Source organism: Suncus etruscus, chromosome X (assembly GCF_024139225.1).
Source record: "Suncus etruscus isolate mSunEtr1 chromosome X, mSunEtr1.pri.cur, whole genome shotgun sequence".
Classification (NCBI taxonomy): Eukaryota; Metazoa; Chordata; class Mammalia; order Eulipotyphla; family Soricidae; genus Suncus; species Suncus etruscus.
In genome coordinates, this window is record NC_064868.1 from 30,498,466 (window position 1) to 30,524,347 (window position 25,882).

The 25,882-nt window shown below is 35.6% G+C and overlaps 1 protein-coding gene across 1 annotated transcript in view; it reads right to left on the minus strand.

Annotated features, from left to right (window-relative positions):
• Positions 1-25,882, minus strand: part of DMD (dystrophin) — a 2,686,579-nt gene that overhangs the window by 826,020 nt on the left and 1,834,677 nt on the right. Inside the window, exon 52 of the mRNA XM_049766737.1 lies at positions 21,360-21,477. Within this exon, the coding sequence (XP_049622694.1) occupies positions 21,360-21,477 (118 nt within the window). The remainder of the gene's footprint in view (positions 1-21,359; positions 21,478-25,882) is intronic.

Here is a 25,882-nt window from a genome sequence, read left to right on the forward strand (position 1 = left end):
TTTAAATGCTGGTACAAATTAATCCTAGTTTGAAGAATAAGTCACAATAAAACACAATAACACATCCTGGGAGAGCATGACACAACAATGCTCGTAGATCTCAAAATTTGGTATTCAATAACTCAGAAAACTTTCCATAGGAAAAGATTCACCTGTTCAACACTCATTGTTACTTGAGTTAACAGTAAAAGAGTCTTGTGTGAAACACTATTATTTTTTTCTTTAACATATGCTTCCTTTTAAACTAAAACAGTTTTGTTCACCTCTGAAGGATATTCCCAGTTGTACCTGTTGGTGGCACTTAGCTAACCAGGACAACAGTTCAATGCCCTAGCTAAAAGACGCTGTGCTGTGATGGTACTTGGGCCCTACTGTGCTAAGTATTGCCTGTGTCATACCAGAGTTTGCTGCTTGTAAGATATGAACCTTAACTGTTCGTACTTTCGTTCTGTCCTCTAAGACAATTTAAATGACACCTTTTCTTAAATATTGAAGAACCAGGTTTGTCTTGATCCCTAAGTCATAATACCAGTGTGTCACAACTTCAATATGAGTATGTGGGTAGGCCTCTCATTCTGGCAATAGATTCTGATACCATATTCAAATAATTTCTAATACTATCTATTAAGTAATAGCATAAGATTGATTGGACAGGATAAGGGCTCAGATTCCAAAGATTGTCTTCCTATTCAGGTAACAAACACTAGGTAGTCAGCCATGCTTCTCACCAAGTGACTACAGATTAGAGGTTCACATCATTTGTTCCTTAGTTTAAGTGCCTGCAATCCTCAATTATCTGTACTCCTCTTTCACTGGCTATCTTCTAAAGGAATTAGTTTCCCTATAACAAAGGTCTAGCAGGGGTCTCAAATTAGCGGTCCACGAGCCGTTTGCGGCCCTCTGTACAATATTTTGTGGCCCTGCCCTAGAGGAATCTTTTTTTATTTTGCTTTGTTTTAGTTGTTTGGGTCACACCACCCAATGTTCAAGGCTTACTACTGACTTTGCACTCAAGGATCACCCCTACTTTGCCTCCTGCGGCCCCCAAGTAAATTGAGTTTGAGACCCCTGTGTGGTTAGCACATTTGCCTTGCATGTGGCTGACCTATAGGTGCAATAAATATGGCCCCTTAGTAATGCCAGAAGTGCTCTCTGAGAACAGATCCAGAAGCACCTGATGACCTGAGAATGGCCCAAACTGCCCACTCCAAAATTGAAAGAAAGAGGAAAAGATAAAATTTTATTATTTCTATTATGTGAGGACAAAATGAAATGGTTGCTATCTATAAGCCAAGAAGGAGACTTTTATCCAAGAACTGTGTGTGCTGATACCTTGATCTTGGGCTTCCTATCTTCCAGAACTGTGATCATAAACATCTGTTGTTTAAGCCACCTAGACTTACATTACTAACATGCTGATATTTGTATAGTAATGTGCCATTTGAAAAGGTCTTTACCGTATGTCATTTCACTTAATCTTAACAGTAATGTGGGATCGAGGGTGTCAGGAGCCCAATTTTACAGATGAAAAAACAAAAGGTCAGAGAGATTAAATAATTTGTCCAAGGTCACACTGTCCCTAAGGGCCATAAGAATGTAAACCAAGTCATTTTAAATTCTTTGCTCTTAGCAGAACTCTAGTACACTAGAATAAAATTAAGGCAAGACATTTACCCATGTCTTAGTAACAAAATCCATAACCATCATGGTTTTATCATCATTGTTTTCAGAACCTTTAATATCATCATCATCTAGGTAACAAACAGCTGTCTAGACCTTTTTGTAAGACTTTTGAAACTTAACGGTTTATCTCCCAAACGCATAATCTCCATATGCTGCCAGGTTGGATGTACCTGTTAAAATTACAAAGAAGCCAAACAGCTATACAAATCTTGGAGAACTACATCCTTTCACTGTGTATGTGCAAGGTAAAAACCACACCCTTGTGGTCTGTTACTTTTAAGGGTAGAATAGTGATGAAATTTGTAGGTTGTCTAATGGATCCCAAGCAATGCAGGGTCAAGTTTTGGAAAAATTCCATTTGCAGGCTTATGATAGTCAAATCGTATAATATTCACCATCAGAGTGGTGCCCAAATAAGTCACTTTCAAGTAATGAGAGCCTTTGGGTATCCTTCCTCACCTTATCTAACAAACCACAAACCAAGTCACAAACTGCAGAAGTGAAGTGACATAAGAGTGGAAATTTGCTATAACTGCAGTTCCAGCTGATATCTGAATACAATTCCATGAGAAAGCCCCCAATACAGCCATTTACAACCCTGCCATTCATGATTTCTTGACCTTTAAAACCTGTGAAGGCTAATAAAGGATCATTGTTGTTTTATGGTACTAAGTTTTGGAAATATCTGTTCTTCAGCCATAGTTAACTATTAACTTTTTTCCAACATAGAGCCCAATGAGCAATGCTCCTTCCCTTTTGCGAACAGAAAGGCTGCCATCTAGTAATCCCTCTTGCTTATTCGAGAGACACTTGCTTTAAGGCAAGTGTGAGTAAGCAGGTATATATAGAAGAAAAACTAGTGGCAAGAAACATGTTACAGTGCTTCAAATTGTGAGCAGGGAAACTGAGGTGAAAAAGGACATGCTAGGTTCCAAATAATTCCTACGTTTTCCTAATACTAGAGGAGAGAGGAAACGGCTCTCTGGGGCAGTCCATAGCCTTTATCTACCCTTCAGCTTACTATCACCTAAATTGCATGGTATCAACAAGGTCATACATGTCTCTTTAGGTCTAGAGGTACCAAAATAAGACTAAAATTAAAGTATTTGTTTTTAATGTGTCATTAGACCATAAGACTTAAGTTTCAAATGTTCTAAAATACTCAATGTGGGCACATCTCTTTTTCCTTTTTTTTTTTTTTTTGGTTTTTGGGCCACACCCGGTGACGCTCAGGGGTTACTCCTGGCTATGCGCTCAGAAGTCGCTCCTGGCTTGGGGGACCATATGGGACGCCGGGGGATCGAACCGCGGTCCGTCTCCTAGGCTAGCGCAGGTAAGGCAGGCACCTTACCTCGAGCGCCACCGCCCGGCCCCTCTTTTTCCTTTTGATATATAAGTTTACTTTCTTTAAATGTAATAATCCTCATATTATTTCATCACTCTATCTGATTATACAAACAAGAAAAACAAACTTACTAATGAAAATGATTTAAGTTATGTTTATTATGGTTATTTTTTTTTAAAAGCAGATGAGTACAATACTTGCTAAGCCAGACATTTCCACTTGAAAAGAAACATAATGACATAATGACATTCACAATAAGTAGAAAACACTGTTTCTTATTGTAAGCTACATCATATTAAATAAAATGTCTTTTTTCTTATTATACATTTAGGAAAAATTAATAATTTATAACAACTAGCAAGGATTAGTTGTATCTTAAATCCAGAAAATTTATTTTACTATAAATCCTCATAAGGAAATGAGATGCATTAAAGCAGGCATATTTAATAAAGCTCTTTAAAATGAATCTAATACACCATGAGTAAAATTGTATTCAAAATAAACATGCACTATTTTCCTTAGCCATGAGATTGCCAAACATGGACGCTCTCAAGGGTCAAATCCATGGATGAATACAGGAAACGTTATTAAAAAAAATTTTTTTTGGTTTTTGGGCCACACCCGTTTGATGCTCAGGGGTTACTCCTGGCTATGTGCTCAGAAATCGCCCCTGGCTTGGGGGGACCATATGGGATGCCGGGGGATCGAACCGCGGTCCGTCCTACGCTAGTGCTTGCAAGGCAGACACCTTACCTCTAGCGCCACCTTCCCGGCCCCTATTTAAAAATTTTTAACTGAATTAAATTTAGATACACAGTTGCGAAGCTGTTAGTGATTGAGTTTCAGTTATACAATGTTCCTACACCCATCCCTTCATCAGTGCACATTTTCTACCACCTGAAGACTCTACCAAAAGCTCCTAGAAATAATACATTTTAGAGTAAAGCAGCAGGATACAAAATAAATCCTTAAAAGTCTATGGCTTTAACAAATAATGAAAGAGAAGAGATATTACAAAAACTATCCCATTTATAACTGTAGCTCAAAATATCAAGTACATTGGAATCAACTGAAGAGGTGAAAGACATATACATAAAAACTACAAAACACAACTTCAAGAAATAAAAGGTGACACAAGGAAATGGAAAAATATTATCTTCAGGTATTGGGAGAATGATCACCATTAAAATGGTAATACTTCCCAAAGCATTGTACAGATTTGATGCAGTTCCTATATGGATATCCATTATATTTTTTAAAGAAATAATTCAAATGTTTCTGAAATTTGTATGACACAATTACCCTTCACTGAATATATAAAATAATCATTTGGGGAAAATATGGGAGGCATCACTTTCTCCAACTTCAAATTTTACTGTGATAATAATTAAAACAGCATGGTATTGAAATAAAAAAAACATTTTCAGTTCAGAATAATGTATCTGAATATCCTGAGACAGATCTGCAACTATATATAAGTTAGTTTTATATAGGAGCAAAAATTAATAAGTGTGTTAGGAAAATTGATCAACTATGTATAAGAAAAAATAAGTCAGACCTCTTTCTCACACACTGCACAAAGGTCAAATAAAATGGCTTTAGAACTTTAATATATTACTTGAAATGATAAGGAAGATATCTCCATGACACTACAGTTAATGGCATCTTCAAGGATAAAACACCACTGACTAAGCAAGTGGAAGCAAATATAAACAAGTGGGACTACGATAAATTAATAATCTTTATAAACTCAAACAGTGAGCAGGATACAAAGACCACCCATAGAGTGAAAGAATATGTTTACTGTACAGTCCTCTGATATGAAGTTAATATAAAACAGTTTGAACATTATAAAAAAAACATCCAATTCAACAAAAATGGGGAGAGTACATGAACAAAAGCTTTTTCAAAGAAGAAATACAAATGGTCAAAAAACATGAAAAATGATCAATATTAATAGTCTTCAGGGAGATGCAAATTAAAATGACATAGAGACTGGCACACATCAAAAAGAACAAAAATAATGAGTGCTGGTGTGAATGCAGGGAAAAGGAACTCTCATTTACTGCTAGTAGGACTGTGAATTGGTCCAGCCTTTTGGGAAAACAATATTGACATTCTTCAAAAACCTAAAAATTGAGCTTCTATTTTAACCATCAATACTATATATGGGATATACACTAAGGACCAAAGAACACAATACAGAAAAGGTTTGTGCACTCCTATTGTACTCCTATGTACATTGCAGCACTATTCACAATGGCCAGAATCTGGAAACTACTCAAATGCTTGAGAACAGATGAATGGATACAGAAACTGTGGTACATCTACACAATGGATTACTACATAGCTGATAGGAAAAATGAAGTCATGGAATTTGCTTATATATGGACATGAAGAATATTAAGTTGAAGACAGAAAGTAGAGGGAAAAACATAGAATGTTCACACTCATTTTGGGGATATAAAATCATATGGTAATCATAACCAAACACAATGGAGTTGTGAGTCAGGTCCACAATGTGCATTGGTGAAGGAGTAGGTATTGAAACATTGTATGACTGAAACTCAATCATGAGGAACTTTATAATTATCTCACAGTGCTCAGTGATTCCTTAGAGAGATTATTTAAAAACACGTGAGATAAAAAAGTGAAGTATCTGTGAATCTCATGCAACATCTAAGATAATGGAAATTTTGATGGGCCTTCAAGACTCGGCAAGAAGTTGAACTGTTGGATCAAGGGTGAAAAGAAGGTGATTTTATAACAGAATTTGCTTGCATTTGGTTTATGTAGTATCATGTTTGCTATAATTAGTTCTTTGTTTTTGTTGTTATGTTGATATACTTTGGGCTTTCTCCTGGATCTGTTCTCAGAAATCATTTCTAGTGTTGCTCAGGGTTTTATATAAATTAAAGGGGATTGAACTCAGGTTAGCCTATTGCAAGACAAGTGGTCTACGCATTGTATTATTAGTTATATGTGCCCGACACTTCTGCTTTCTGAGATCCCTATTTTGCATGAGCATCATGTGCAAAAATACCCAACAAGCTAAACAAATATATTCAGCACTGGGTTGGGAATGTGACTCCACACGGAACATGAGTGTGAGTACTACAGTAATCTCCAGAAAGCACGCAGCTAGATCATTTTTGAAAACCAAAAAATAAAGAATACAACTGCCCTCAAAAACATAGAGAAGAACCATAACTAAAGGAGCCAGACTCTTGGTGAGTACCACAGACAAATAGATAAATACTCTAGCTATTTAAGTGAGGATAGACGAGCACAATTTGAAAAATCAAGCAAAGAAGCAAAAATGGTAAAGGTCACAACCAAAGATGTGTGTCTCCCCCTCATCTGGACATCACAACCAAAAAGGGGAAGAGAGTGGGCAAAAGGGAAATATAAAACAATTTAGTAGAGTGATACTAGCACTGAAGATTGTAAAACTTGATTTTGTTGTTAAAAAAAAACCACGAGTTATAATGTTCTTCTATTTAATAGTCTAGTATAATTTTTTATTAGAAGAGCACTTGATAGAGTCAAGCCACCACCAAACGCATTCTTCCCCAAATCTCGCGGTATGCATTCTAGATCCCTTTGACATGACATATTTGCTGGGGAAATTTCCAGCAAAAACCATGGCAACAGGCTGAGCCCCAGGCTCTGACACGCACCCAGACATGTCACAAAGGCCCATTGCCAGTAGGGCGGAGGCGATCAGGGCAGCCACCGCAGGCAACAGGCCAGTTCCAGTCCCCCGCTCAACATCGCAGGCCAGTTCCAGTCCCCCGCTCAACATCGCGAGAGGTCGAGAGGAGCAATGGCGGCAAAGAAACGTTTCCCGGGCAGCCGCCAAGCCGAGCCTCAAAGCCAGGGATGTCGGCGACGCCAACGTTCCATCCTGAGGCCAAAGAGGAAGATGAACGCCTATGCCTGCTTTGTTCGAACCTGCCGGGAGGAGCTGCAGAAGAGCCGCCGGGGCAACGAGGTAAACTTCGTGGAATTCTCCAAGCACTGTGCCCAGCGGTGGAAGGCGCTGTCCCCCCGGGAGAAGGCCCGCTTCCAGGCCCTGGCCCAGGCAGACGGACGCCGCTATGCCCGCGAGATGAGGAGCTACGACCCTTCGATGGAAACCAAGGCTCCTAAGAAGCCGATGTCATCGTTCCTTCTGTTCTGCCAAGAGTATCGCCCCCAGCTCCGGGCTGACCACCCCAACCTGTCACCGATGCAAGAGTCCCGTCGCCTCGGAGCCATCTGGCGCGGGCTCAGCAAGAAGGAATACCAGCACTTTGTGGACTTGGCAGCTCGGCTGCGAGAGAAGTACCACAAGGATGTGGAGAAATACAAGAAGAGAGCCCAGAAGATGGCCTATGCCAGGTCCCTGGGCAGGGAGAGAGTGGCCGGGAAGCGGCGCCGAGAGGAGGAGGTGGAGGAGGAAGACTCCGATTACGAGGAAAGCATGGATGACTAGGGGCACCTAGTCATTTCCTGACCCCCTTTCCCTAACACCCCTTTTCCTGACACCTTTAGCTGAATAAAGGCATGGCATTGATCTGCTTGGCTCAGTGTCAGATGTTTGTGCGCCATGGCGGGGCAGCCACATGATAGAGTGGGTTCCTCCCACAGCTTGGTCTTGGGGTTGCCTCTACTGCTGGGGTCTGGCAGACTCTAGTCTTGCCCAAGGGCTCTGGGGGAGGGCATTGGTTTCCCTGGAGGGGCCACGGGCGGGCGATTGAAGTACCTGGATCTATATTTAAGTCAGGGTTCACATGTCCAAACCCTTTCCAACCCAAAGGTCCCTGTGTTCTCACTCTGGCAGTTAGTGTGGGAAGATATTCCAAGACTTTATCTGGTCATATTCATTCTTGAGGGGGGGTGAATACATGGGTCTTAGAAAAAAACCTATCTGTAACAACTGAGAGTACTCAATATACTTATTTTAATCATTAGATAATTTAGAAACAGAGTTTTTTGTTGCCATTAAGGGCTGGGCGCTTCAGCTAGAATGATGAGTTAACATGGAATTCTTTGAAATTCTTTAAAAACCCAGAGTTGAAAGCATGCAATTTACTGCCACGTGGAAAGATTGGGAGAACATTTAGGAGAATAAAGGGACTCAGAAGGAATGGGGCAGACACAGAATGAGCTTTCATTTGGGATATAAGAAACATAGGAAGGGAATAACAGATGGCCACAGAAACTGAACTCGAGGCTTGGTGCACAGACCAGAGCTTACGCAATGATGGAGGATGTCACTGGGCCCCACCCAATCACTGATTGGTTTGAGGTAGGACCACACCCAGTGATGCTGGAGGATGGGCCCCGCCCCTTTGGGTCCTTGGGGAAACACTAATCTCATAATAGAAGCACACGGGTAAACCGAGTATGCTAACCCTTTGAATCATTTCCTCACGCTTCAGATAATTTTTTTTTCTGATTAGGGTGTCCCACCTAACTATGCTTAGGGTTTTCTTCTGGTTCTGAGGATCCAGAGATCCAATCCAGGCCATACCCACGCAAACTCACTTTTCTACTTCTGAGCTACTTGTCAGATATCCCCATGCAATGACGTGAAGCCCTTAAGAAGTTCTTCCCCCAGACTAACTTTGGATTCAGCACCAAATTTTTAAGTCTTTCTTGAATATCCTGCTGGTCACCCTTCAAATTTCTATAATCTTGTTCCTTCAAATCTCAATGTCTTTTTCACTTTGCTCATTCATGTGTACAATATTTAAACACAAGCATCTACCCTACTTGTTCTTTTTCATTTTCATGGTGGGGGTAATCATATGGTTGATTAGAAATAGGCATCTATCTCTATTAAGGTGGCGGTATTATATGGTGTTTACAGGGGTTGGGAAAATGGGTTTAAAGGTCTGAAACATGGGAATTCCAGGTTCAACCCTCAATCTCTTAAGAGTGGTTGCTATAGGAACCCCCACAGCACACTAGGATGTGATACTCCAGAAAAAAAAACAATAGAGGGCCGGGCGGTGGCGCTGGAGGTAAGGTGCCTGCCTTACCTGCGCTAGCCTAGGAGACGGACCGCGGTTCGATCCCCCGGCGTCCCATATGGTCCCCCAAGCCAGGAGTGACTTCTGAGCGCATAGCCAGGAGTAACCCCTGAGCGTCACCGAGTGTGGCCCAAAAAAACAAACAAAAAATAAAACAAAAAAAACCAAAAAAACAAAAAAACAATAGAGAACACAATCCTGCCTGGAGTTGAGGCTCTGGGAAAGTGCTTTATGGCTGTGGCTCAGATCTGCCCTGTAAGGCTGGATGTTGGGCACTACAGCAGGAATTCATGGAACCTCAATTGTTCTACTACTATCATGAACTGTGGAAAGAGGGGGTCATCTGTCATTAGGAGTGTTTGGAATGTTTTAGATTAAATGTGATAGTTTTAAGCTTTTTAAAGCTGTAGACCTCATTTTTAGCCAAACAAGGAGTAGTGACTGAATGAAAAATAAACAACTTTCTGTACTAAACTATTTTTAATGTTTTTATTTTGATGCTTAGAATTATGAATGCTTTGAACTTAATTTTTTTAAATTGGAACCCCCTCAAATATGGAAAGGAAACAAAACTCTTCTGATAAATTTTAGAATCAAGGACAATAATATAGGCAAAGCTCTTGCCCTATGGAGGTCCGAGGTTTGATTCCTAGCACTATAACAAAAAATTGAAACTCTTTTATGTTATTAACTTTTAACCACAGGAAATTTTAATTTGAGAATACCTTAAATTAATTAGGAAGTGGTTTGTATAAATATTGCTATAGCTCTTAAATTTTTTCCCGAGATGCTGATTAAATCTATTTATATTGTCACCATTATTCATATTTTATTGTTTTTTTGGGTCACACCTGGCAGGGCTCAGGGGTTACTCCTGGCTCTATGCTCAGAAATCGCCCCTGGCAGGCACAGGGGACCATATGGGATGCTGGGATTCGAACCACTGTCCTTCTGCATGAAAGGCAAACACCTTACCTCCATGCTATCTCTCCGGCCCCCATTATTCATATTTTTAAGAAGGGGAATTATATGGTTATTGGTGGGATTACATATATATATATATATATATATATATATCTGCAAGAAATGAGTTGGGGAAATGGGGTTAAAGGGCTGAATCATGTATAGCAGTCCCAGGTTCAATGCTCAGTACCACATGGTTCCTTGAGAGTGGGAAATTGGTTTTTGGTTGTGGCTCAGGCCTGCCTTGTGAGTCTGGGCAGTGGTCACTACAATGGACATCCACAGAACCTCAAGCTGTTTTTTTTGTCAACTTAGAAACATGACATTCTACTGCTATTTTGAGCTGTGGACAATGAAGGCAGGTGGTAGCTGGCATGATGATTTTTTGTGTGTAAAATGTAATAGTTTTAATCTATTTTTTCAGAATCTTATAGACAAAATTATCCAACTGCCACTATAAGGATGCATCGTAAGAGGATCCCACTTATTGAAAAGAGAGGAGAGGAATGGATACAATTTCATTTGTGAAATATACAGAAACAAAGTATGAAAATAACAAGTGGTTAAAGTTAATAGGATTAAAGATCTGGTCTCTAGTACTCTGGATATTCAATAATATGAGTTTGTCTTGAACCCCACCACTGTTTTGTTTGGGGGTCGATCATACTGGGTGATGACTGGGGAAGTTAATGCCTGATATGGTTTGTGGGAGCATACTCTGTTTGCTTGAGGACCTATATGCATACCATGCACTGCAGACCCTTCAGCAACTTATGGAAAAACTATTTATATTTTATTGCAAAGTCAAGTATCAAATATCATCCTACTGTTTCTTTTGGTCTAATACACTAAATATGTATACTTCCAGAATAGTACTACATAAAGAAGAAATTTATAATTATTTTCATAGTTGAATAATAAAGGTCACAAGAAATTTTACTCAAGTTGAAAAATAAAATATTAATTAACATTTTACATATTATCAAGGTCCACTAAATCCAAATGAAATTTTTTGCAGAGGCCATATCTGTTTGGGAACTACTCCCAGTATGTGCTTTACAAATGGTTTCCAGCCAAGTTCAGGTGACCATGTGGTACTAGGGATTGCATCCAGTCTCCCACATCACTCCAACATTTTGAACTCTTTTCCAGTACTCAAACATAATTTTTGCTGTGTTTTTAGAATTCTTTAAAAATGATATTTTAATGACTGAGAGTTTCCTAGAGGTCTCTTAAAGAAAAAAGCAACATCTTGTTTCTTCAATATTATTCTATTTTAAGAATTACCACAATGTGTCTGCTGAATTAGTTGTAGGTTTTAGATGCACTGTGATTGCAGTTGCATTATTTTACCAATATTTAGAAATATTTTTCTAGTTCAAAAATACTGTAAATAAGGAGCATGTCAAAATCACTAGTTGATGTACAAATCGATGAATAGCTTAGGTGGAAACCTGTATAAAAATATAAATTTTATAAATATAAATATATTAACCTATATTTGTTTAGAATAAATGTGAATATTAAATGTATATATTAAATATAAATCATAAATATTAATTTTATTTATGAAATAAATATCCATATTTTCCTTTTTGTGATATTACCTAAAATTTAAATGTAGGACTGGAAATAACACCTACTTTGAAAGATTTTGTAGGTTTAAATCACTTTATATGTTACAAGAGTGCTTTTTTATTTTATTTTTATTTATTTATTTTTTTTCAGCCATACCTGGTGATGCTCAGGGGCCACTCCTGGCTATGGGCTTAGAAATCACTCCTGGCTTGGGGGACCATATGGGATGCTGGGGGATTGAACTGCAGTCTGTCCTAGCCTAGCATGCACAAGACGGACACCTTACTGATTGCACCACCACTCTGGCCCAGGAGTGCTTTTTCAGAAGGTGGAAAAGAGTTATTTATTAAGCTGTAATAGTATTAGTTAACTGTGTCCTACTGTGGCATGGTCTTTCCAGACCTATAAAGAATTAGACACACTTGAAGGAGGGTTTATACAGTTGTTGGACTTACGTTGTGTTTTTTAAATTTATAAAATACCGTGATTTGCAAAGATATTTATAGTTGAGCTTTAGGCATCGAGTGATGCACCACAAGTGATAAAATATCTCCACCATTATTCCCAGATTACATCTTCCACCTCCCAAATATGCTACATTGCATCTTAACAAGCACCTTTTAAAGTATTTATTCTTTTTATTTTAAAGTTTTGCTATAACTTACTTTATTTCTCTGTAGAACCTGAATCTTACTGACCCCTGCCTATCATTGCTACCCTTCTGTCTCTTGCTCAGCTCCCCATGATTTCTTTCCTTTTTTGTCCTATCCTCTATACTCTGGAGCAAAGGGTGATATAGGAGTCCCTGCTTTAAGTCATTGAATTACCTCCTCCCATTATTCTAAACACACATATGAGATTATCTCATGTTTTTCTCTCTTCTTCTGGGTTACTTCATTTAACATGATATTTTCCTATTTTCTATCTTGAAATGAACTGTATGTTTTCATTATTTCTGAGTTGTATAACATCCCAATATGTATACTTAACTATATTTTTATGATCCCCTTACCTATTGGTGGACAGCTAATTGCTTCCTTAGCTATTAGCCTAAGTGTTGTAACAAATAAAGATGCATATATGTTCCTTTGAATCAATGTTTTTCTCACTTGGAATAAATACCCAAAATTTGAATTTGGTCATATAGCAGCTCAATTCTAAGTTACTGAGAACTTTCCATACTGTTTTTCACAGAGATTCGACCAGTTCCAGTACCCTGCTGTTTGATCACTATAGCTTTATAATAAAGCCTCAGCTTAGGTAAAGAGATGCCACCCAGCTTCTTGTTTTTCAGTATGTATTTGGCTAACATGGGTCTTTTTTTTGGTTCCAGATGAATTGTATAACTGTTCTAAGTCTTTAAAAAATGATGTCTGAATTTGGATAGGGATTGCATTGAATCTATATAGAAGTTTAGGTAAGATAGTCATTTTGACTATGTTGATTCTACCTACCCATAAGCATGAGTTGTTCTTCATTTCCTTAGATCCTCTTCAATCTTTCTAAAGTGCCTTGTCTATCTTAAGATATTATTCCCTTAACAAAGGGTTATTGGGTGAATAATTTCTCCTATCCATGTGTAGTCTTTGTATCCTAGTCACTGTTTCCAATGAAATGTAGAAGTTTAAGTCCCATTTGTTTATCTTTACTTCCATTTTCTTCGAGATTGGTGTTTTCATCCTTGAGGATGCTATTAGCCTCAATGTCATGGAGTCTTTTGCCTACATTTTCCTCTTTTTTATGGTTTCAGGTTTGATATCAAGATCCTTAATCCATTTTGATTTGTCTTCTCTGCTTGACATTAATGAGAGATCTGAATTGACTTTTTCAGAAGTTAGTTTTGATTAGTTTTGTCTTTTCTCTTGCTTTGTTTCCAGTATATTTTTCTGCTCACTTATTTAGATTTGCTTTACACCTTATAACTGTATCCATCTGGTTGCAACTAGCAAGGTTTCATGGTTTCTTATAGCAGAATAATATTACACTATACACTCACATGCACACACATACATATATATGTATATACACCATGATTTATTTATTCAGTTATCTGCTTTAAGGCACATGGATTGTTCCCAGATTTGGCCATTACACACAGTGCTGCAATGAACATGAACACACATATATCTCTTATGAATTATTGTTATTTTTTGTTTGTGGAGGTAATAACAAGTCATGCTCAAAGCTTATACTAGGATCTATGTTTAGGGATAACTCCTGGAAATTGGTGGGGTGGTGATAGTATGTGGTTCTGGGTATTGAACCTGGCTTGCACAAGGCATGAACTTTAACCCACACACTATCTATAAACCCTGAATTATTGTGTTTATTATGTACAGATACCTCAAAGTAGAATTTCTAGCCATGTGGTAAATCTATTTTAAGCATCCATTCTGATTTCCATGGGTATTGGACAAGTTTACATCCTCACTCACAATATGCAGTTTGGTAATTTGTGATATAAACCTTTCTCATAGGTATGAAGTAATAATGCTGTAGTTATGATTTATATTTCTCTGATACTAAATTGTAATGAACATTTTTCATGTCTTTTTTCAGTGTCAATGTCAAGTCTTCATTTTTTTCACATATACTAAATTACTATGTCAGTATAATATTAAGCTTCATTGTTTATCTCCAGTCAACTCTTTTCACTCCATAGCCATTGTACTAACATTTTTTTCCTTGCCTCATAACTAGTTTCACTATTTCTTCTTCATCATTCTCCATAATTCCACAGCACATATACTATATTTTTACTCACTTTTTCCACTAACCCCCTCTTTCCTTACAAGCTAATGCAACATACATATCATGGCTAACCACCTCTTTCTTATATATTTTCCTGTCTCTTTCCTGAGTTATGCTCTCATCTTCATAACCAAGTCAAATTTAACAATCCCCTTGAAATAATCCAAGAATCTTCTGAACCAGGTTCTGTTCCTTCTGGTTTATTCTCAGATTTTGTAATATACCTATATACTCAAGTATAAGCTGAGCTTTTTTGACACAAAATTTGTGGCAAAAAAAAGAACTCGTCTTATAACCGGGTCATACAGGTTATTTGACTCGGTGCCAGTGCATCGAATCAAATGCACATAGTCTTCAGTCATCTGCCGTCTGCTGGAGGGAGTGGTGTTTCAGCTCAGTCCAAAGTCATGGCTGAGCTGAAGAGGTAGGTGGATGAACTATTTAACTCACAATATTCAATGGACATTTAATTAAGTGAAAAACCCATATAAGACAGTAAAGTCATGTAAATAAATGTTTATAAATCCTGATCCTTATAATCAGGGGTTTGGGAGTATAAGGATTCAGGATTCTTTACCATTTATTTACAATGCTTCACTGTCTTAAATGGTTTATTCACTTTATTAAAGTTGCCATTGAATACTATGGGTTAATGTGTTATGTTAATGGTGTACAGTATATCAAACAGTCATGTATTGTGAATGTAATCATGTATGTATTTATTTACTGATTCCTCAATTATTATAATTGTTTTGGCTATATATTTTTATTTTTGAAATTTACCAGTGGCTGCTACATTTTCCACCTCAGCTTATACTTGAATCAAAAAGTTTTCCCAGTTTTTAGGGCAAAATTGGAGGGTAGGCGTATACTCAGGTTGGCTTATACTAGAGTATATATGGTATTCTACTCAGCTTTTTTGACTAGCTATACTTGTCTAAGTACCCCCAATCTAATTGTGATTTAAGTCAATTGTTGGATTTTATTTCTGTCCATCTCTCTATCACCTCTGATAGCGCCTAGTACATACTTAGTGCACTGAACACTTTGATTGTCAGACCATCCTCATATATGTAAATTCTAAGAGCTACTTGTACTTATAAAAGGTTGAAATTGGGTACCAGATGTTAAAAAAATTTAGATAGTTCACTAGCTTCTAAGAGTGAGAAATTCTCTAGTAGAAAATACCTAACAGGAAGATATTAACTGTCATTACATTAGCAACAGAAATTCCCTTTAAAATATGAAGAACTGTAAAGTCTTTTATTTCACCATGAAGGATTTCATATATTCGTTGCACCAATAAATAATGGGTTGACAAAGCTACTATGAAACTGTCAGATAATTCAAAACTTCTGTGAGCATTTTTATTATCATACAACTGAACACTCTCTCTCCCCATATAGCAGGTCTTTAAACAAGATGCTATAAATTTATTTTCTTAACATTTATATCATCTCACCAAATTTCTAAAAGAAACTTAACTGCAACATATGTTCTCTGTATCCTTCCTCTCTCTACTTCTCATTCTCTCCCTCACTCTCTCTTACTTTTGGCATAATGGCTCATAATAGCTGATAAGAGGTAATATCCCTTTCTACCCTTTTCTAAAACTTTATTGGAATTGAGGCAATATGGTCATGATAGCATTAATGCTTTTAGCATTAAATTTACTGTACCAACTCCACCACAAAAGTGACAGTGCTGTTTTCCTCCCTGAATTATGTCCCATCTCCAGTTTCCCTGTTCCAAATTCATCCTAGCATGATAGCATATATCATCTAATGTGGTAAGACTACACTTGAGAAGTTCACGGAATTTAAGCTTCTTAATAACCTTAGTACCTTAACTGTTAGTATTAGACCCACATAACAGAGGATACTAGTGAAGCTATTTAAGCAAGGATGATAGTTATTAGATTCCTGGGGTCTACAATTCAACACAATGATATGTGATCATCTCTGACACATATAACATGTAATCCCATAATTACACATTTGAAATGCAAAGAAGACAAAATTATAAATGAATGCAGTAAAAACATCAATGTATATGCAACATGTAATAAGTTGAATTTATTCTATTTCAAGTTTTCAAAAACATTTTCTTTTTTCTCCTAACATGTATTTATCCATTTGATGCACATCAGACACTGAATAAAATAAACATAAATTATTTTCTTAATTAGCGGAGGGTTGGGCTATACCTAGCAGTGCTTAGTGTTTGCTCACTTCTGCAGTGCTCAGCAGGCCATGTGTGATGCTGGCAGTCAAAGCATGGTCAGTTGCATGCAAAGTAAATATCATAATGCCTGTAATATCTTTTGGGTTCAAAGCCATGAATATAATATTTATGAATATAAATATAATATTTGAATATTATATTTGATTTTCTCACCAATCATCTTACCAGGACCCTAGGCACATTACCTGAACTCTCTATTTCAGTTTCTATGTCTAACATGAGAGTAATATTATCTATATACAATACTTAGAGCTATAACTTATACCAAATAAGAAATCAATTACATAAATTAACTTCCTTTTTATAATATCATTAAACTAAAGTTTTTTTTAAATATTTGTTTAATTCTTTTTATTTTTTTGTCTAATCCAAAGTAATTCTCATTTTGGTCTTTATCATTTCAATCAGTTTCTCTCCACCCCTTCCCACTGGAGTGAATCAGAGAACTACCAAAGCCAATTAAATTATTTCCCAGTATTCAAACATGTAGATTAGATTATAATTAAAATAACAGGAACTAATATCATTGAGCTTTGATAATGCCTAGGATCTATATGCCTTAGATATATTACTTCATTTAATTCTTTCAACCTTTCCAAAAGATAAAAACAGTATTATTTTCCAGATATTTGATATGAGATAAGCTAGTAGACTGAGACTAGTTGGTTTCACAAGGTCAAAAAGCTAATAATAAGTGGCCAACCCAGGCTTCCTGCCCTGAAAATCTGTATGTGCTATTGTCATCAATCTTTAAAAATGGTAACTGGGGTTATGGAGGAAGAGGCTTCAGAAGCAAAGGCCCTCCAACAGAAATGTCAAGTGAGCCAGGTTCATGTTTACCAATATTGTTTGTAGAAAAAACAGCAATAAAAGAGAGCGGTTCTTTCTTTTTATATCCTCCTCACTGCTATGCAGGTACCATTGTACTATGATTTGCAACAGTAATGGACCTGAACAAACATTTTCTGTAATTCTGAAGCCTTCAAGAAAACAATTTTGATCCTACTTATATATTTTTACAATACAGATCTAATCAGAAATGGTTTTTACATATTCACCAACTAAATAAATGAAAGAAAACAAGAAGTTTGAATATCAGAAACATCATGAATTCCCTCATTTTAAATACACTAAAAAGAAAACTTATTATCTAGCCAAAATTATATATCACAATTTCTATCAATATAACTGGAAAAACAACAGATATTGTGGAAATAATATTATATAGTGAAACATGTTCATATCTTGCAGATCCAATTATTTGAGATTTTATCAATATTATTTTTCATAGAAAAGGATTTTGTTTTACTGGATATTTTCTCCTGATAGAATGTAATAACTACTATAGATTTCCCCAAATGTAAAAAGTTATGAACTGGGATTTATAAAAAAAGGAAAATGCTTCAATACAGTATTATGTGCTTATTGAATATTCTACTTTATTTAGTTGATTCCTTTTTAAGTACTTCTAGAAGCTTCAGAGCAATAAAAAATGAATACTGAAATCTTCAAATAAGAAAATACAATTTTATGAGCAAGTGTTTTATATCTGTTCATTCCCTGCAAACCAAATCCATACAAAGAAAAATTCTATTCTGAACACGATTGAAACTTTACGAGTATTGAATTTCTATCCCATTTCATAGATTCCAAATAGAGTGATAAACTTAAGAATAGCGGGGCTGCAAATGACATTGTTTAGATAAACACATTTTGTTAAAATTATCCTAGTAGCAGCATTAGAAGCTCCAGGCATATTTGGAACTAGGATTCTGGTTAGGCTCTTAAGAGACAATACTACTTGTCTCAAGCTAAGCTCATTTATAAATGCTTTTTGGGACCATTTAGATTAGAATCTTTCCATAGAGATGCAAATAATCATAAAAGTTTTTATTCCAGAAAGACAAAGTCTTCAAAAAGCAGACCTATTTAAATCACTGGATATTAATAGCAAGCAGTGGACCTACCCTCTGCTCATTCCATTTTAATCTACATCATAAAGAAAGTCAATACAATATCAAAAAAGATTTTAAGGGATAATAAAAAATATTTGGACTATGCTGAATGGATAAAATAAATGTCATTTTCCTTTTAGGTAATATTATAATTTATTTTTCATTAGTAAAAACAAATGACATTCTATATAGTATTTTTACTTTTCATAAATATCTTTGCCAAATTTCAGTATTTTCCAGGCAAAGGGGATTTGGTCCCATACTGAGTAAATCATACACTGAGATTCACTTTGGGCCCATGTGTGTCTAGCTATTAAGATAAGTCTCATAGTTTCAGTTTCAATGAAGAACACTCCTCTATCAGTTTAATAGCTTTGCTCATTACAAGATGATTTTTGTTCTTGCCTTGCAGGTTACAAAAATAAAGTCTTGTAATTTATACAGAACCAGAAAATATAAGTGCATTTCTCTTTGCCCCCTATTTTCCAATCAAACTAGATCCTTTTTATACCTAATTTAACATTGGACAATTTTTCCATATTTGCTTACAATTGGATATGGTCATGGATGACAAGTTAACAGAGAACAGGCTACGAATAGAATTAGTCTGTGTATCATTTATTCTTGCCCAATTATAAATTCCAGTGATAATACTCTTTATTTCCCTGTCCATTAAATATATCAAAGTCATTTGGGGGGGCACACCTGGCAGTGTTAAAGAGTTACTCCTGGCTCTGTATTCAGGGTTCATTCCTGACAGTACTTAGGGACCCATATAGGATCCAGGTAATGAACCAAAGTAGGCCACTTACAAGGCAAATGCACTATCTGCTGTGCTATCGCTCAAGCCCTATATCAACTTCTTGATATACATGAAAGATGGAAAAGGTGCTTGGGTACTTGAATGAGTTCAAAGAGGGATGCTGATTTTGGACTTTACCAGATGGACAACCCCTCAAGTGTTTTGTAAATCAGGAAGATCCAGATGTTTACCAACTATACCAAGTATGCTTACCAAGTTAGTACTACCCAAATAATACATAAATATTATCCAAATATATTGCTTGAATGATAACAAAGAAATAACATTTCAAAAGAAAAAGGCTTCTACTTTACCAATCCGTCCAAATTAAAAAGGAAATATCTTTAGAATATTAACCAAAACATACTTAATTAGGGGTCTAGAATATATGAGGTCTAGTCCTAGTGATTACGGTCACTTAATTAACAAAAAAAAACAGAAATAAGATGGGAAGTAGTAAATATACTTCATGTAAATTGACTTTTAAGCCAAAGACATATATGTAAACATATATATTCCAAACTCTGACTTGAGAGATGAGATTAACCATTGGTTAATTAATTAACCAATTAATAATTGGTTTCTCATCTACAAAATAGTGGAAATGAAATGAGTTGATAAGACATTGTAAAGATTTCATACAAATAGACATATATGAAGGACAGAATAATCTCCCTCAGATGTGGGATATAAAGAAACATAGTAAGGAAACAAGTCAGCAAAAAACTGAGAATTTATCTTCAGTAGAAGGTAGCAAAGCAGGGAAATCGGGGAAGATATAATGGGAGAGTGGCACTGGGACAGCAATGGTAGAAGGATGTGGATACTTTGGTGGCGGGTGTGGTTCTGGAATGACTTGAGACCTTACCCTTAACAGGTATTGTAAATTATGGTGCCTAAAATGAATACATATATACAGCTTAACAATTTTCTAGTTAGAAACTAATAAGCAGAAGTCATATCATTAAATAATTACCTAATATGTAAAATATGATGAATAATTTCTGCAGCTTTTAATACTTTATTGTGACTCTTTTCCCTCCTTCAGGAAATTGCTGTCAGCAAATCACATATTTTGCTCACATTTTCATAAGGAAGTGTTGACCCAGAAGAACAGAAAGGGTGACGCCATAGAGATCCTTGGTGTGTAAATTTCAAAAGCCTAGATCTGGCATAAGGCAAACAATTTGCAAGAAAAACACAATCAAATAAGGGTCCTTTTTCCTAATGAACTAGAAAAGATTCCTCTCATTGTGAGAAGAGGGGCACTGTATGGTAAGTTAAAAAAATCAATACTCATGTATGTTTCTGGAGGGAAGTGAGAAAACACAGGGAGAGCGAAGATTATCTGATAAGGAAGTGACTTGGGCCACACTCCTATGAAAAGTCATGGAGGGAAAGAGAAAATCTTCACTACTCTCCTCCCTGTATCCCTTTTTCTTATCCCTAAATAGTTCCTTTGAATCATTTTGCCCAGAGAGAAGAGTACAGGCAGTATTTAGGCAATTGGGCCTTAAGCAGCCGCCCCATGTTTCCACCCAACACAGTATGGCATAGTGGTTTGGCACACAGTATGGTACAGTGATGTCCAATATTACACAGTGAAGGTATCAAAGTAGCAGACACATTCCGATCCGAAAGTGCCACCACAGGCGGAAATGAAATATGGTCCAGGAGGGGAGTTTATGATCTACTGCTTGAACCAACAAGGATGTGATGAGAGACTGTCATCTCTATGGCCATCAGCCCAGATAGATGGCAAGAAAGGAGAAAGTATTCTACCACATCATACTTACCATGCCCACTCCTCACTGTACAGCCAGATATGCCTGACTTGACAAAAATAGTACTCTAGTCCATGAAATTACAAGATAATCACTGAATATAACTGTTGACTGAAAAGCTTAGTAGTTAGAATTTTCACTAGTTTAATAAAAGCTATGAAGGCATATGAACTGTTTTTTTATTAAACTTTCTATTTTTTTCCGTCAGTTTCACATGTCTTTTATTAGACTTACTTCGATCAGTAATGACTGTTCTAGCCTCTTGATTGCTGGTCTTGTTCTTCAAATTCTGGGCTGCTGTGATGAGTTCTTCCAACTGGGGGCGCCTCTGTTCCAAGTCCTGTAGTGTTGCCTAAGAAACAAGTAGGACTTAATATTGAGATTTTCCAGCATTGAGCATTCCTTTCATGTAATTCAAAGTGCAATTTACAAACCAAACAAAGAACTTTTAGAAAAAAATGTTATGAGATATAAATCTCCAATGTTTAAGAGATTACAGACTATAATTTAATGAGAAATGTGCTTCATTCTTAGATATCCAAAATATTTCAAATGAAAATCTTTATTACAGTTTTGTCTAATTCTTTAGAGTTTTGAGTCAACACAGACTCCTGGGTTGACTTAAACTAATATATGAATGCTATGGGTAAGAAGTGTACCCTTGAATGATGCCAATGTATTTAAGAGGGAGACAACTATGTACACTTGCAATCCCATTTTGTTTGATGTCATAATTAGAGCATATATTTAAGAACAGAAAAAGTCCTGAAGTGATTTAAAAGACATTAACTTATTTAACTTGGTACCTGAGATTGAATCTATAAAATATGGCCATGTCAATGAGCTAAATCCTTTCTCCCTACAGTCACTTCAAACAATTTATTATTAGACTCCTTTGTCTTGTTCAAGAATGTATGAAGGAGTGGGGAAAGGCCAAAAATCTACATTTAAAACTAATTCCTTGTATAATTCTTATGAGCAGGCAAGTTTAGGAAGGATTAGTTATTAGTATATATAATCTTTGTTATAAGAGATTTTATTTTTATTCTGCTTTTAATAAGAGTATTAATAGAGGAATCCAACATATTTTATTCTAATTTTTAGGTAGCACCATTAGTCATTAGAAAAATCCTGACTTTTTCAAGAATCTACCTATTGTCTCAATGTACTAAAGGGCCATAATTCCAGATATATTTACAGGGAAATTTGTAAAAAAAAAATAAGAGAACTCCCTTTTTCTCATTCTAATATAATGTGTTAAATTTAAATCTGGGCAATTGTTAGGAGTATTTATTATATTCTATCCACAATATAATAAAAATCTTATACACATTCTCTCATTTTTATTTCCCAAGTACCTACACTAATAACCAAGCTAGAGAGCCTCATTGTTTTAAACATTATGTTCTTCCTCCTACTAATGAAAGTGAAGAGATAAAAGGAAGCAGATAGGAATTTTTGCTTATGTATATATGTTCTTTGACTACTGATTTTCTAAACATTTTTGGGCTTCAAAAGGACTGGCCTTTGGTTATTCTGTATTTGTTTCTTTTGTAAATAGGCAGGAGACAGCTTATGATTTAAGCTCAATTGCTTTTGGTCTTATAAAAATAATAGGAAGAACTTATCCAAATACTACACAGTTATTTTGAACATTTTCTCCTCTTTGTACTGAAAAACTGGAGGGGCTAACTTTTAACAATTTTTCCACATTTGTAAGCTGTGATTGCTCAGAAGAAAAATCCAATTTTCAGGTTTCTAACTTTTATGGTTTCTTTACACAAAAGGGTGTTTGAAATATGGAACAAATTGCCAAAGACAGCTATTGAAGTAAGTAGCATAAGTCAGTTGGAGAGTACTGAACAAATTTTGAAGTAGGAAACATAGTAGCAGATAGATTTTATACAATAAGATGTTTTGTGGGGTTAGAATAGTAGACTTTGGCCATCTGTAACACAGCAAATTGGAAAAGGGCTTTGAAATTCCTGACTCTTAAATATTTGATGTATTCAAAAGATTTTTTTAAAGCTGACTTGCCTAGGAACCTTAGAAAAAGCAAAATTTTCCTTCACATTTGACAAATAAGTCAAATGCTATTTACAGCTAACAGTGCTCACTAAATTACCTAATGTCTTATCTTTTAAGTTCTAGACCCAGTCCTAGATACCACGGATATAGTAGTGAAGCATGCATTTGTTGGGGTTTGTGCAAATTAAGGGTCTCAATGTATTTTGAAACCAGAATTTTCATGTAACAAACTTATCTTTATTATTTATATTTATTTGATGCATTACTACCAGGAAATAATAAGAATCATTTTTGTTGTTCAGTTTGGGTAGATGATACAATGTTAGCTCAATTTTCCTCATTTTTAGATTATAAAGTTTATTTCATAAGAGTATGTTGTAGTAGGAACTTGATCAGCTTTAATCTGCACCTTACCAGACTTTAAATTAAACCTGACCACAGTGAACAGCTTCTGCAGCTGAAATTAGCAAGCATGTCAATTTTGACTTAAAACAAGCCATTTTCCTCTCTAATGAACAAAATAGGTCTCAGGGTATTGTGAAACCTGTTCTCTAGTTGGTTGATTCTCTAATTCTGCTGACAGACACATGCTTTGTAAGCACCTGAGAAGATTATTAATGACATCCTTTGAAACAGTCTTCTTAAAAATCTAAGGAGATTCACAACTGGATTTAAACTATGCACTTTGACTATGTATTATTAACAAAATAACTATTCTTTTGTATCTTACTTTTTGGTCAACACATATAGTATTCCATTTGAAAAAATAAACTCTAAAGAACTCATATACTGCTATTAATTTGTCAGAAACAGAGTTTATTTTCAATAGAGTAAGATGGGCATTTTCTCCACTGATTTTTCTTTCTGGAAATTAAGGTGAATAGCGACTGAAAGAGCTACATGTAAATAAAGATGCATATAAGAAATAAAAATTATTTTATTTTTATTATATTCTAATTTCCCTATTAATCCTTTTACCAGACAGTCTCATTTTATACCTTAACATCCAATTCAATGAATGACCTTCATCTCCATTCAATAGGCTTTCTCAGGTAGGAAAGAACATTAGGTCTAATCAATATTAGTCAAACGACTCACATCCAAAATATCCACCTAACAAATTCTTATCTCTATGCAAAATCGAATTCTTTTTCTAGATGTGACACTCTCAAAAGCACTATTTCTACTCTAATCTTCATCCCATGAGTTCCCATTCTCACATTCTCACATTCTAGCTTTAGTGTTTTATAATGCTTATGTTAAATAAGTAGAATGATAAATTGCATTTATTTTTTTCTGAGCTGAGTCCAGACATTCATTACATTCATTATACACATAACTTAAGTGAATAAAACTAAAACCATTACATGCTTAGCATTACCTAAGCATGATCATTGATCATGTCTAAATGAATTCTATCATTCTGAAAGAAACAAACACTGCAGAAGGAAGTAATCGATGCTATTTCTAAGGAATCCTAAGCCAGCTACTGGGCAGTACTAAAAACAGCTTACCCCTTGGAGATGAGAATTCATCATGGATTCCACTAGCTGAGCAAAAGAGAAAAAAACACTTCAAATACAAAGTGAACCAGAAGTCCTTAATCCTACTAAGTCACCCCAGGGTTGAGTAAAGTGGTTATAAATAGATACCCTATGAAAAAAAGAGCTAAATAATAAAGCTATACATTCTATAAGTAGGTCATTTTATGATCTTAGAAAGAATTACACTTTGATATCATAATTGTTAAAATGAAATTCTACTCAAATTATACTCAAATAAAAAGCTTTAGATGTTTACTTGAATATTTACATCTATATGCCTTTAGAATAGATGCCTAAGAAATGATCTCAACAGACTATATTTTCAGTATTTCCTACAAAAATCAACTGTATCACATTGATTCTATTGATAAAAATAACAACTATTTTCCTGTTGTTACTTTCAAGAAATAAACATGAATTAAACTTCAACAGGAAATAAAAACACAGACTTTAAACTCCCTTACTTACAATTTAAAAATTAACATCCAAGATAGACAAGGTGAAAGAGTACACAGAACCATTTATGCATAGAAGAAAATAAACATTTAGGTCATGTAGGTACTAAATTGCAGCCTTTCTAGTAACTGAAAAAATTTAACCTGTGAAGATGCTAATCATCTGTCTAGCTATCAACTGCCTCACTAAGCACTTCGGCCAAATCCAAAGTTGTCTTCATTGTCCTTTACTTCCTGACTTTTCTGTATTCAATTTTCCGTTAAGAGTGTACCAATTTTTATTTCCATCAAAAGGGTACAAGGGCATATACCCTCTCAAATATGATAATAAACTAATGTGAAGCATTATCTAACTGTGTTTATTACATTTTTGTGATCATAGACGGTGATAAACACATTTTTCAAATACTTGCTGGCTAGTTATATATATATTCTTCCATAAATAATAAATTTATGTCCTTAGCCTATTTTGATACCAGGTTGTTTTTTACTTTTGTTTTTATCTGCTTATTTATTTATGGTCTTCAAATATTTTGGATATCAGCTCTTTATTGCATATGTAGCTTGCAAACAGCTACAGATTTTTTTCCCTTTGCTTATCAGGAGCCTTTGTTCAGGTTGCAACCCCACTAGTCTGTGCTCACTTCTATTGTTTGTGAGTTTGGTGCTATATTCCAGAAACCATTGATCAGATCAATTATCAAGCATAATTGCCTCTGTGGTTTCTTCT